This window comes from Pomacea canaliculata, linkage group LG5 (genome assembly GCF_003073045.1).
Source record: "Pomacea canaliculata isolate SZHN2017 linkage group LG5, ASM307304v1, whole genome shotgun sequence".
NCBI lineage: Eukaryota > Metazoa > Mollusca > Gastropoda > Architaenioglossa > Ampullariidae > Pomacea > Pomacea canaliculata.
In genome coordinates, this window is record NC_037594.1 from 12256918 (window position 1) to 12271808 (window position 14891).

Genomic DNA, 14891 nt, shown 5'->3' on the forward strand with positions numbered 1-14891 from the left:
TAATGTGGCACATATCTATATTTTTAAATATTAAAATTAACTAATGAAGATAAATAAAAGGACTTTTAAATCTTTGTTTCCTCATTTCAATTTTCTAACAATCCAAAAACTTGTTAGTGATATGTATATATAAGTCCATTGACAAGTGTGGGGTAGAAGAAGGTTGGTTTTTTTTAAGTTTTAATCAAGGTTCATATTGTCTGGCTAGATGCTGCAGCTAACAAAGCTCGCCACAGCAGTAATGGGAAGGTCCTCATCAGCTTCACGTTTGCCATTCAGGTCTTTCTTTTGTCTACCACCTCGTCAGCTACCCCTCCACAGTTCCCTATAGGATGGTTTTGTGTCATCTGATTTACTAAGTGTGTCTTAAGAGAGAAAAAAAGTGGTTGGTGTGTGTGTGTCCGTCCTCAGTTCGTAGTTATAAATCGGCGGTAAGATTCCCTGGGGTGAAAAAACGCGAGGTATAATGCCCGCAGGGTCTTGACACAGAGCTATAGGGGGAAGCGGGGCTTTGGGCAAATAGAATTTGCAGGCATTTTTGGAAGTCGGCACAAAACACGTAGCAGGGCAATAAAAAAATTACGGACTGTCTCATCTCGACGGTGCACTTGTAAGCGCGGGGCCCCCGTCAGGTGCGGGGCCTTAGGCGGTAGCTCCTGCTCACCTCCCTCCCTACCAAGCACCTGTTCTGCTCGACATTACTTCATGCTTCGGAAACAAAACGCTTTTCCTTGAATTCCCCATTTTGCACCGGGGGAGGGATTGGTGTTATACACCTAGCCATCAGCTAAAGCAAAGCAGCCAGCCAAGTAACCCATTCTGCCCTCAAAAAAAGATGAACTCTCGCTTTACGGCCCCTGGTCATCAATAATTAGTAGAATGAACACCTGCGCCGATCAAAATTGCCTACAGATGTGTGTGTGTGTGTGAGTACCACCTGAGATAGCATTTGTTTCAATGTTTGCTGCTGTTTTAGTGCAGTGACTGTCAGACCTAGTTGCAAAGGTGACAATGAGTTCACCAAGCGGTGTCCACCAGGGAATGATGATCTGTTTTGGTTGCACTCACCGGCGGTGAAAATTACACAGAAGCCCAGAGTCCGATGCACGCGCACTGACAGGTAGCACACGTGTTAATCGATGTGTGCAGGTACGGCAGCCTCGTCACCTGAAGGTGTGTCGCAACATACGACTAAACTACACCAGCCATGAGGTTAACACTGACTTAATGTGTTGTCGAGATTATTCTGTGCTCTGTGCACGCAAGAACTGACATAACAACTGCATGCACAGCTATACATAGACATGACGTAACAAGGTAGCGGTCTTTTTTCTGCGCATGCGTCGAGAAACTTCAGTCCTACCATGGATGTGTATAATTATTATACAAGTTCGTGGTCCTACCTACTATTTATGTCTGTCTGTCTGCTCAGCTCAGCAGTAGTTCTACTCCACTAGAGCAATCTCACATCCTTTTTTACATTTATGTTTGATGTTTTCTTTGTCTTTATTAATGAATTCCGTCCCCCAACTACTCCCTACTCTAACCTCTAAGCGGAGAATATTCAGTTCTTATAATTTTACTAAGGTTGTCAAGAGAATAAAAGTATTTTAGCTGCATACAAGTGTCGCTTCCATTATTGAAACTGAAACGATTTTTTTCTGGAATGAGGGACATTCCGATATTGTTTGGTTGGTTTGATTTACGATTTCTTGGCTTTTTTGTTTGCTTTCGATGTAGCTATGCCTTGAGAGAAGATGCCAAGCTGATTTAGGAATCAAGTTAAAGATATTTTACATGGTTTTTGTTGGGGAAGAGGGTTGTTTGTTCTGTTTGGTTTTTTTGTTTGTTTGTTTGTTTGTTTGTTTGTTTGTTTGTTTGTTTGTTTGTTTGTTTGTTTGTTTGCCTTAGCTCGTAGGATATCGCATTTCTATACATGTGTTTTATTTTCTGTCATTGTTTTCTTCACCTTATCGACAGATTCAGTCTTTATTTTTAGTTGTTTCTGTGCTTTGCTTCTATATTTAGAAGGTTTAGAGACAAAGAAAGATCTGATGTTGTGTCTTTCTTTTTCAAGAGCAGAGAAATTTATCATCAAACACACTGAGGGTACGCTACGTCACTGCAGAGCACCCGGATCAACTCAAAAAGCCCCGGACACATGTCGGAAGCCGCTTCTACGCATGCTGAAAAAATTCCCAGAACTTTTCAGAGTGTGAATATAGTAGGTCATTAAAACTCAGATATTTTAAAATTTTGTTTTTAAATAAAAAACCTTAATGTGGATGGAAATTTACCTTACGTCATCGGAAGACAAGCAATGGTTGGTGAAGGACGTACCACCTCGTTTACGTGATGAGATATTGACGATGAAGGAGATGCTTTGCGGCAGAAGGGTCGTCTGCAGCTTCTTGCCAGGCGTCGACATCATGGAGGATGTGCCACTCGAAGAGCGCAGGTTCAACTGCGTCTTGTTTTACGTGGTCGAGAATATTTTTACTGACATGTCGCACGATTAAGGACATTGTTTAAGTAGGATGCTGCATGACAATAGCACTTTTTCTAGTTTATTTTCCTATGTTCTCAAAAGTTTAAATAAATTCTTCTTCACTACAGTTTTTTTTTTGTTTTGTTTGTTTTTTGTTGTTGTTGTTTGTTTGTTTGTTTTTTTTTTTTGGTCATTTTATCAAACGCTATATTTATTATTTATAAATGAAACGAGCACTTCTTTTCGTTGGTGATATGCTTCAAGATAACTGCAGGCTTGGTGTGATGCTTCGGATTTCTCTCCCCTAAGATTTTCAACTTCTTTCATTGAAAGACAAACAGCCAAACATGTTATGTGCACAAGTGAGCTGAAGTTGTAGCCGTAACCATTCCTTCAGAGTGTAATCAACTTTTGGATAAACTTTGATTTTATTGATGTCACAATGTTTGACTTAAGAAGGGAAATGAATACTAAATTTCTTGAGCGGTAGGTGATATATAGCTGATTGTTAATAATAATAAACAATAATATAAATCACTCGTAAATTGCATTTCTGCCACACGGTTATTCAATATTCTTTAACAGGATGCAGACTGAGTCATCTGTATGCGCGCATGCACACACACAAACAAAATTAACAAGATTGCTGATAAACATGTGCCGTCTTTCAACCGGTTTATTTGAAACATTCTCAAGTTTTCTTTTCCTGCTCTTAAGACCGTCATTTTTGTTGATGTTTTCTTTCTTTTTGCATAATACATTGCGAAATATGTTCATAAGTTTTCATCCCTCTCTAATAAATTAAATATATAACTATCTTATGTTAATTGAACGTCTCACTAAAACATTATGAAGACGTATTTCAGCTCCGCTGTAAGTCACTAACCTTTCTTTGCTAAATTGAACTCTTTGACCCGTAAACTCACTAAAGCATTATTCCATGTCGTGCTAGTTTTCAATATGTACCATTCTGCAAAGTATATATTTTTCGAGGGTTTGACATTCTGGTCAATAAAATGTTAATTTTACATTCGTACTGTTAATATGAAACACACAATTATATATTGATATATCTGTCGAAAGGTTTACTTATGTGGGGACGAAACACTCTGGATCAGCAAACATGGGACCATATCCGCGTCTTCGAAAGGACGGATCCACTCTTTCTGACGTCAGTCTGAAGGATCAGGATCCAGCACCGTGCACTTTCTGGTCCTCCGTGTCCGCAGTGACTCTCTGGTTTCCTCAAATTCATTTGCAGAAACCGCCAGCACAGCAGCACATCCGACTAGTACCTGTCAGGAAGGAATGTAAGAACGATCGAATTAGCTAAATAAATAATGTATACGTGTTAAACGAAAGAAAGTACAAAATGAAACAAGGATTACTATAGCTCATGAATCGTTTTCAAGATGGTACCTGGTATGATATAATCATAACACAGGATATATTAACACATAGTTGCTTTTCCCACAACGTAGTGGAAACAATGAGAGTGTCACATGTTTAAAGATGGCTATGGTATAATATACACAATATCCCACAAAGAACACACAATATCACTCAGAGCACAGTAAAGCTTACAGACACCTGGAAACAGTCCATAAACAGAACTTAGAGTTATTTCCCCTTGAACACAAACCTGTCTTCAATACCCGAGATGCCATGATATGCCAGGGTTATAAAGGGATTATATTTCTGTACACATAGTTCGTCCAAGACGTTGACCTCGTTGATCACCTCTTGTGATGAAGGTGGAGCCTGTGTGTCACCACTTTCTATCATAACCAGTCAACGGTTGCTATAACAATCTTATGACTTCGTCAACTTGGAAATTATCTCGCTACTACCAGACATTATTTTACTATAATTTTTGAATTGCAGAATATAACTTTGTTTCTGAGAACTGCGAAGTGTGACTTAATTCTTTAGTCGGGCAAAGTCTGACCAATCTATCCCGCCATTTCTTTGGAACCAGTTGTTTTGTTTTGTTTTGTTTGGTTTTTTGTTTGTTTGTTTGTTTGTTTGTTTGTTTGTTTGTTGTTGTTGTTGTTGTTGTTGTTGTTGTTTTGGGGGAGTGTTTTTGTTTTGTTTTTTGCATAAAAGGGAAGTCACTCACGTGTCATCTCGTAGTCGCTCCCGCCGTCTAAACGTTTGATGGCGTTGAGAAACTCTGCAGGCACCTGTACACGGCCTGGGTCTGGACAGATATCCACGAGATTAGAAAAAATACCTGCACTTCTTTAGTTACCAAACAGAGCAGTTGCAATTAAAAGAGCAAATATACAAGACTGATTTTGTGGGAGATAAAGAACTTAAAATGATAAATAGTTACAAAAGTTGTTTTTTTATATAATATCATGGATTTGAAACGAAGTAACAATGTTACAAAACTTCACAATGAGTAAGATTTAATATGACTAACGACATTCGTGGATGTTGGCAAGATGGTATTTTTCATGAAACAGCTCGTGCAACCGCGGTGTACACGTGCGCTAAAAGTTAAAGATAATTTATATTCTAGACAATGTACTATTGCAGAAAGCTTTCTGCTGGAAGCTGAAAACTGGTCATGGTTTTTATTGTAATTGAGAGTCTCTCGGTAGGACAAAGAACACGAGGATCACAAAAGGTTCAAACGAAGCTCACAGTCTTGTAACAGAGATCGCTATATTAGTTTTCATAGCTGTGTCAGTGTGCATTTTGCCACTGATAAATCGTAGAGTGTAGACACTTGGTAAATTCCAATGGTTTTTATTGACCACACATTGTTTCCTGTATGCATGCAGTGTGCGTGTGTGGTGTGAAGGAGAGAAATCTCCGAGATCCTGGTGGAGCTGCTCTTGAAAGGCTTCTGCAAGAAACTGAGATGCTACTGCAGATAAAGATTTAATTCTTACTCTGCAGATTAACATTTGTCAAAGCACACCTGTGTGAGATAAGATGCTGCATAACACCCTAGATACCCACTCATGATGCAGGTGCCCAAGAAGTTCTGAGCGCCGAGAAGTGAGCACATCCGGGCATCAGAAGACCACAAAAGGCAAAACCCTAGGTATGAGGTCCACCCTGAAGGACACCCCAAAGTTTGCTCCCCTGATGTTCCTGTCGTGGCTGTTTCTTCCGAATATGTTGCCTCCCTTGATTCCTCGCTGGCTCCTGAAGAAAACATTTCTCATTAGACAGATTTCAGATTGCAGGAACTCAGGCTTTGTTGTTACATGACTTAGCACTTTTGTTTCCAGCTCGTCATACAAGCCTCAGTACAAAACCATGACACGTATGCATACATACAAGGACTCGAAGACAAAAGTACAAACACACAAACATACATTTACAATAATACCAAACGTGCACGAACACATATGAGTATATACAGTTACACATACTCATCTATCAACACACTATTGCTCATACCAAAATGATGCTCGTATATGAAAAAGAAAATTAACTAGAATTTGGTAAGCTTCTTAACCAGCGGTAGACAAATGAAGGAATGACTTAGTATTTTAACACTCAGTCAGTTCCTTTTACTGGCAGCGATTAAGCAAGCAGAACACAAGAGGTTTTCGAGCTTCAGCAGACCCCAGTGCCGGCACTTACTTGAGATGCAGACTCTGAAGGCACTCAGAGCGCCTTTCTTCTCGCAGAACACCCGCGCCTCCTCTGCGGGCAAACTGGTCGGCAGGAGGCAGTAACCGTGAGACGGAAACCAACCCTCCGGACACCCGAAGTCCTCCACCTTGCCTTTGTCCAGCAGAGAGCCCTGTGGCCGCTGGGCACAGACTGAAAACAAGCGGGAGACCTTGTCACCTTATCGACTGTGTGTGTGTGTGCACAGAATATCATGGAAGGGCAACGGTCAGATCCTTCAGTCTGACGGGATGTTTGTGGACGTTAGTTTACTTTCTCATGAATACTATTTGTTGTCTACATAAGAGTATTGGGCAAGTGGTGCAGTCAAACAAATGTTGGCGCCGGTTTCGTTAAGATGGCATTTTTAAAACACATATTTTATGAACAAAATGATCACTTCATTCCGCTGAATTCACCCGTAAGCAGGTTATTTTTTTCTCCCAGAGGGGTTTCATATTTCTCTGATGGATTTTGAGTCGATTTAAAATATTGTATGAAAGAAGTTGGATGCTTGACGCAATGCTATTCATCCGGTTTAAAGTGTATGGCTTTGATGTTTCTGTATTTCTTTTCGATCGAATATTTCGCTTTTAAGAAAGACACCCATAGCACTATTCATCCAACCGTTACATCACTAATCTATCCTTCTATCTACCCGTTTTATCGGTTTCTTTGATGTATCTACCTCTCCAACCGTACATGGGTACAGATGATCGTGAACATACATTAATGAATGGATCAAGATATCGTGCATCATCGTGCATACCCACAGCGACGACTTCGCTGATGTCATTATACCACCAAGGACTGAGCTCCGTGTCAAGCTTTTGTCTCTGATATCAAGACATCACTGACAAGAAAGCATCACCCTCTTTTTTAGCATCCTTTACTACCAATAACTACCTCCTGCTTTGACTAAAGATTTGCGACAATAATCTCCTCTCATTAGTTTTTTTCTCTTTTCTCACTCACACTGTGTGTGAGAGAGAGAGACCGGTGAGATGATCTCTTTGCATCGACTTCAGTTCCGCTGCCATGCAAGTGGCAACAAGCGATCGTCAAACAAAAAGCAGAGCCTGTGTTCCTCAGGAAGGTGTTCCTACCTTAGGTAAACACAAGGCTTTACAAAATACTTCTATAGACGAGGCTTCATCAGCCACTGCCAATTGAGCTGTGGGTCGTGTAAGTCCTTTATAAGGACTAATGGCAAACACAAGCGATAGCATTTAGCATCATGAGAAAACGTGCTGCTTCGACATTTTTCTGTAGGTCTCTATGGAAACAGTAAAATTCAATGCGAGTGCGTGAAACCTGATAATCTCATTACAAATATCACAGAGTAAACATCGTTAAGAGACGATCTTTGTAAATAGCACTGGCTACATGCACAAATTGCTATCCGATGAGAAACTAATGAGGGGAGAGAAGCATCCTAAAACGATGAGGTTATCTCTTCATGATATGCAACTACCTACTTGTAATGTCGAGTCATCTATTTCCGACAAAAACAGGAGTATATCGCATTTAGCCTGCAGCTGGGACCAGACAAGAGACCTACAATATGTATGTCAGAAACCAAATCAACAAACCACAAATGTCGTTCAGATATTTCGATCATCGTTCCTGTGTCATGATATGCCAGACTTCCTGAGTGCTAATGAAGATCCTGCAAACATGATGATGCTGAATAATTGTGTAACAAATTAAGAAGATATGGACTTTTTTCGTTTCTAATGTTGCCTTTCAAGACCAAAATAGGGTTTCATCTGCAGAAGTTGATCACAGTATAGTTTCCTCACTCCTAGGATATTCCTTCGTTCTAACAGTGAATACTTTCTGTCGTTCTCACTGCACGACAGCTCTCGTTCCTCTCAAGAAGTATTTATCATTTTCCCTTTTTCGTAACTTTTGAAATTTCGTCTCCGCGTGAAAATACGCTCACACCATTCTACATGGGATGTTTCACTCGCCCCATCCTACTTAAAGTACTTTGCTCATTCCATCCAACATAAGATATTTTATTCGGCACATCCTGTATCAAAATACTTTGCTGATTCCATTCGACTGAGCGCCACTTCACCTGAGGTTGTACGCGTGGTAGTTTGTTCATCCCATCCTACCAGTGATCCCTCGCTCATCCTTTCAAGATGTTTCATTCTCTTGACCTTCTTGACCTTTCGGCTACAACCAGCAGCAGGACTTGTTCCTTCTCTCTATCTCCTCGCTCTGGCATTGGAAGCCCATGTGGTCGAGATCAATAACAAGCTTTCTCGAACGTTCGCTTGTCGAACATGCCCTTTGCCCACGTCGGCTTCTCGTGTCAGGCAACTTAAATCGCATCAAGACTAACGACTTTTTATGACGTCATTAAGAGCCGGGAAATGAAATGTTCCGATTGCTACCAAAATCAGGAGAATTGCGGTAAATCCTTCTTTTTTCATAAGTCCCCCTCATTCGTCACTGCAGAGCGCAGCAGGTGGGTGAAACGCAGTGGCTTGACTACTACTCTAACTTGTAGTTTTTCTGGCAAAATGGAAGAGGATATCAACAAAACTTGTAAAGCACAGCGTCGCTCAATATGTTTGTCATACTGCTTCGTTCCTGTCCTTGTCTTCCACAAATTCTTGAAAGAGATTTGCAAAAGTGTTTCAAATAAAGATTTGAATGTGACACTGAGAGAGAGAGAATGTGTGAATGTGAGAGACGCTTGAAAAAGAACTTTTTACCTCAGAACATCTATAACATATTTTTGGGCTATAGTTTAGGCAGTTTTTAAACTTTATTCTAGGCCATGAGAATATTTATACTATTTATTTTATCTAGAAGAGACTGCAGGATATGTCATTCAGGTTTCTTTAGCCTTATTTATTTTGTTGCTTTTATCCACTTTTTTTCTTTCTTTCTTTCTTTTAACTAGTGAAATGATCGTACCAAATCATTTTTATTATATTTTTTCTTGTCAATTTCCAGCCTGTTGTTGAAACACTAACGTTACCGTTACAATATAAGAATTAAAGAGCAAAAGCCATAAGGTCTGGACTGATATTCGATACAGGAGCCGCGTTAAAGGACTGGAGAGCTATTCGATAAAAAGCCATGTTATAAGTTCATAGCAAAGTCGTAACTCACGATATCTCTAACGGTCCACAAGCTGCAGCTTAAGACCGACACAACGCATGCTTGAGTCTCTCAAAGTCGCACCTTGTGCCGTGCCGAGGGCTGCACGTGAGAAAGTTGTCAGCGGTGTAAACTCATCTATCACTCTGTCGGAGTCGCACACTGAGAGGAGAAAGACAAGGATTCAGTCTACAGAAGAACAAGGCGCACCTTTGGCGGGCGGCTCTTTGATGAGGGACTTGTCGCCGTGAGTCCCCCGCCTGAGTTAAATCACCCACCACCTGTGACGGCCATAGTTTAATGCCAGCGATCAGGCTCACAACCACCAACATCCATGTGGGGGGTGATGTGTGCTTGTCCCTATTGTTACCTTATTTATTGTCTGTCTTTTTTCACCTGGAAACGATGGAAAGTGGAAATATTCTAGATTAGGGTGATAACGGTGCTGATGATTTCAAATAATCGCGTCCGCCTGGTGTGGGGATGTTGAAGAATAGGTTCAGCACGAATGAGAAAAAGCGTTATTTAATTCGTCCTCAAGGGAACAAGAAAAAATAATTGACTAAAGATGAAATGGAGAATATTAAGGCATACCCTTTGGGAGGAGGGGGAGGAATTCCAAAGTCGCAGTTTTAATAGAATATTTTGCATTTTCCTATCCATCCTTTCTCTGCTTTCTCTCTTTTTTTTCTCTCTCTCTCCCTCCTTAGAAAAGAGAATCAGAAAACATTCGTGCGCTCTTCACGTGTTTGCAGCGAATAATTCCAACATTTCAATTATACTGAGACATCAATAGAATGGCCTGCGCATGGCTCCTTGTTATCTGAATATGTAGTGGAATAACTAAGTTCGTTAAGAAAGGAGACCCTTAAAGATGCCACACCCTTCATTTTGATTAGCAAAGCCAAGGAAGATGCTTCATTGTCACATTGTTAGCGATGTGAACATTATTGTTGTGTCTGAAGCAAGTCTCCTCTCTGCCTCTCCCTGTGTTGCGTTTGTTGTACGCTGACAAATGCAAACATCTATGAGAGATGCTGAATGTTAAAAGGTCTCTTAATGATTACTATAGACAGGCTTCTTCTTTTTTGCCTTCTTCTTCTTCTTGTTTATTGTCGTCGTCGTCGTCGTCATTTTCTTTGTGTTCTGTGTCCATGCTGCTCGTATGTGAAGAATAAATATATTTCTCACGCCCTCGGGCATCTTAACTGACAACAGTGACAGAATATGAATAAACAGCTTGCCTTTCTCTATCCGACGATCACCCAAAACTACAGATGTCTTTCAAAACCCATTTTCCGATCTCTTATCAAATTGTTGTGGAGCATTTAATCGGATGAAGATTTATATTTTCTTTGCACTTTGGAATTTTGGGGTTAATCGGCGGGGCAAAAGTGTTTAGATTGGTGATTTGTTTTTGTTGTAAAGGCCATGAGCCTTCTCGTCATTTGAAGACGTGTATTATTGTCATTATTATTAATAAAAACTATGAATTTCGCCAATTTCACATCCATTATACGCATATGTCAACTCTCCAAAGACTACGAAGATTATATTTACAGCTCTTGTAGGAAACACAACAAAGTTGAATTTCATTGCGGCACTGGCAATAGAGACGATAGTCGTCTACAGGATTATCTTACTAAACTTTCGGAAAATCTGTTGGCTTTAGTCAAAGTTTATGTTTCTCTCTTGGTGTTTATCGCCTTTCATGACATTTGCAAATATCCATTCTCACATTTGTTCCTGAAATATTTCTCGTGAATAAGTTTGTATAAAGAGAAATAGTTATCAAAAGATAAAAACAATAATTGAATACTGTGGAGACTGGTCAGAGCATGAACCGCTGGCGCTTACACCGAAAAGTGCAGATTTTTTTTTTAAAGAAAAGTATCATAAGAGATTTTTTAAATGTTCCCTCAAAGAATAATGGTTTTGTGTATTCTGATTACAAAGAATCTTTTTGCGCGATTCACTTTTTCATTAGTTGCGGCTGGTATGGTCTGTGGTATGGTCCTGCCCCTCCCCACCATAGGGAATAATCGCAACCTCAGTCTGCTCGGTTGTTAATTTGTCTTTAATTTCGCTAAACAAAGTGCATTTCTGTCGGAAAATCTTTTGGCAAATAAAGCATGCTGTCTTTATTGCACCATCGTGAACACAGGCGCTTCATCACCTGTCAAAGAGAAGTGATTAGTAACAAGCAACTCAACTGAAAACGCAGCCGCTCGCCCATTTTCGCCAACCTCCAACTTAAGATCGATTGGGTCAATACTAAAATTTGAGGAGGAAGAGTCCGTAATGAAATTTCTTCGCACACAGTCCCCGCCCACCCCTCTCCCATCTTCGAAAGGATCAAGGAAACTTTAATTAATGTTTACATTCAGTGCCATTGACCACCAGTGTCGCAACATTGCTTAGGTGTGTGGATGAAAGTGAGCAAAATTCTCATTCAAAATGAGAGTGCTTCTTCATGTTGGACTCGCAGAAATCTGCTACTTTGTGAAAGGAGACTGGTAGACAAAGACTGTTTGGATAAGCCGCACGCTGACTAAATGCAGACATTTTAACTGATTAATTTAGCGGCTGGCGTGGACATAGAATATTACTATGTCACTTTAGACATTTCTGACAAAAACAAAAGACAGAAGATACTTTATACATTAATAAATCGAAATTTGCATTCTCACGTTCTTTCTTATTTATTTATTTTCTTATTTATTTATTTATTTATTTATTTATTTATTTATTTATTTATTTCCTACCTTCAGCTTTAGTTAGGGTTACAACAACTCTCGATCCACTTCAGCACTTTAAACTTCACTGTAAACGGACTCTTTTGTGGAATACCGAATACAGATGTAGGGGTAAAAAGCTTTGATGACATCAGTCTTGGAAAACCGGGAACTACTTCCCCAGGCGACACAAGACTGCCTGTTGCTGGGAGATGGTTAATGGGTCTGCAATGGGATACAGCGGACGTCCACACTATAAACCTTCTGGACATCTATCGAGACCGTTCGCCGAGTCTACCCATTCAAACTGTTCACTTGGTCAGCTTTTGTCGAGTTTTTCTGCCGCCAGTTGAAGAAGTAAAGGGGAAAGGGAAGCGCCTAGATCCGTACAAACTCCAGTTTTGTCTCTCAGTATTCCAGATGGTGCGTGCTGACGTGCCAAGCCAATCAGACACCATTGTTGGCTACTGGCATCCTTAGTGATTCCCGACAAAAATGTTTAGGACTCTCTACTCCTGTTAACCCGCTAGCTGACTTTCAAATGTCTACTAGGCTGATGCCTCCGTGGTCTCCAGAACTTATTTTGGAAACGACTTGAACGGCCGACCAACTATTCTAAACTTCAGGGTCATGAAGACCTTCGGAACGATCCCATTTAATTCAAGGGCTGGAAAAAAGACAGATGGTAAGTAAGGAACTTTCTGTCCGCTTTAGCTTAAATCAAATCCTTTCCACATCAGTGATATGTGCTTAGGAGTCGGGGGCGGGGTAACCTTTTAGTCAGCAAATTCCTGATCCATTTCCGAAAATCAAATCAAAAGGTTGTATGGTGTGCCTGATGTGTAGGGAAGAACTGATCATCCCTCCACCAGTACACCAGTTATAAGAAAACTGAAGTATAGAAAGATCTTTTTAATCTGAACCTCATTGAAGAGCAGGACCTGACACGAGAGTGGGAAGGAAATCTGAACAGTGAGACCTACAAGAAACCGCTCATGGTTAGTGTGTGTGTGGTGGGTGGGGATGTGAGAGAACAGAAAGTGGATCAGTAGAAGGAATGTGTGCAGCTCCATCACTTTAGCGACACAGCCGCAGATTCTTTGGTTTCTACGAGTTCGCTCTCAATCGTCGCCATGATCATTGTTCTCCTTCTCTAGTCATTTTCTTGTCATCCTTGTCTTTTCAGTTCCCTGTCCTCCCTGTCTTGTCAACGCCTTGTACTGACGGTAACCGATGCCAATCCCAAGCGCCGGCATAGGGACATGGTCAACGCTCACCGGCGTCCTTTCACCCTCCCCATCCCACCAAACATTTTATTCCAAGTACCACACAACACCTGAGTGAACTGCAGCAGACAACTGCGACCAGGATCCGATGTCACTTTGAGAAATGCCATGCCTTAAAGGTTTTCTGAACTGGACATATTGTCTAATACGTGACTAAGCCTGGGAAATAATAATACAATGAATGTCCTGTTGAGAAGGGTCTTCATCTTATGGCTATTCCATTACAGACAGCAGTAAAAGTCGTGTCCATGGGCATATTGGTCGTTTTCAGTTTTCTCTGCGAACCGGGTCTCAGGTTGAAGGGTTTCCAGTTTTGCACAATTAAAGAAAGTTCACGTCTGTCTTGGAAGGAGTTAGCAACTGAGAGTGAAATAAAACTACTGATTTAGCACCAACAAGTGATATTTATTGTGAAAAAAACTCAGATAAAGGTCATGTTTGCCAACTTTACAACCTATTTTGTTTCTGTCATCAGCGATAAATTAAGACCTAACTATAAAAGATTTTAAAACCCAACTTTTTTGGTTTCAGAGCAGGTGTAACAGGCTGACTAGCTCAGGCAGTATATATTTTTTTCTAATATCTTGACGGTTAGCAACATTATGGCTTGTAAAGCCTTATTTATCAAAATACATCTCAATGGAAAATATTTTCAGGAACCTTTTTTCTTTGGACTGTAAAATCTCGATGACTTTTCATGGTGGTACTTCGTGTATTTCGTAACTTGCCTCGTAATTAATATCAACTGTTGTGTACTGGAGTATCCACTAAACTTTTATAAGCATTATTTTGAAATGCCGTCAGAGTCCACTGTGAAATTGTTTCGATTATGGGTTTTTTTTTAATTGGCACACGTCATGAAAAGCAAACCTACAATATGAAAACCTTTGTATGCATGTATGTCATGGATGTATTATGGGATTCTAATACACGTAGGAAGTGCGATGTATTGCAAGTATGTAAATCCGCACATTCCTAACAGACGCATGCATACACATATACATCACAAATTTTCAAATACTCATTTCCTTTCTCGGAGCTTCCAACCCAACCCTGACGTTTTGCCTCGGGGCAGATGACTTTATCAGAACCTTTAAAACGTTTTGCTGCGAAGCACTTGGCATCTCCATAATGCACTTGTTCAATATCTCTACCATTAATAATTTACGACCTTTACTCAAACTCTGTTGACCCAATCCGTTAACTTCCTCGGCAGACCCCAATGACACTCTCCTCCACCAAACCATTAAACCTTCACCACTTGCCCATCCCTGTTTTTCCAGTTCCGAGCTGGCCCGTTCGGGGGAATCGTCTGTCCCACTACCGGAAATTGGTGCGGGACTGCTCTGACGTGGCATCGAAAGCTGGTGTCAACCTCGACATTGGCTTTGTTGTGAAAACTTCTCAGTTTCCTGTGAAAGGCACTGGTGCTTGCCTTTGCCCTTGCATATCGTATGACAAGCGAAACGACAGATTATGTCTGACGACGATTAAAGTGCCAGGACCAGAGAGACCCTTCTGTGGATGTCAACCAAGAGAGATCACTCTAATTTACAAGCTCAAGTTGTTTTTCCACGCACGTCGTTCAACTTGACTGAACTTCTCATATTGACAGGAACTTTCCTCTGT

At 40.6% G+C, this 14891-nt stretch overlaps 1 protein-coding gene across 3 annotated transcripts in view; it reads right to left on the reverse strand.

Moving 5' to 3' along the window:
• Nucleotides 1-3140: 3140 nt before the first annotated feature.
• LOC112564925 overlaps nucleotides 3141-14891 on the reverse strand; it is a 51134-nt gene continuing 39383 nt past the window's right edge. For 2 of the 3 annotated variants that reach the window (XM_025240071.1, XM_025240067.1), the window contains 4 exons: nucleotides 6092-6274; nucleotides 5459-5647; nucleotides 4608-4688; nucleotides 3141-3783 (listed from right to left, as the gene is read on the reverse strand). In XM_025240071.1, the coding sequence (XP_025095856.1) occupies nucleotides 6116-6274 (159 nt within the window). In that variant the 3' untranslated portion in view covers nucleotides 3141-3783; nucleotides 4608-4688; nucleotides 5459-5647; nucleotides 6092-6115. Of the gene's footprint in view, nucleotides 3784-4607; nucleotides 4689-5458; nucleotides 5648-6091; nucleotides 6275-14891 lie in introns of those variants that run through there. The other variant, XM_025240069.1, reaches the window with a different exon arrangement.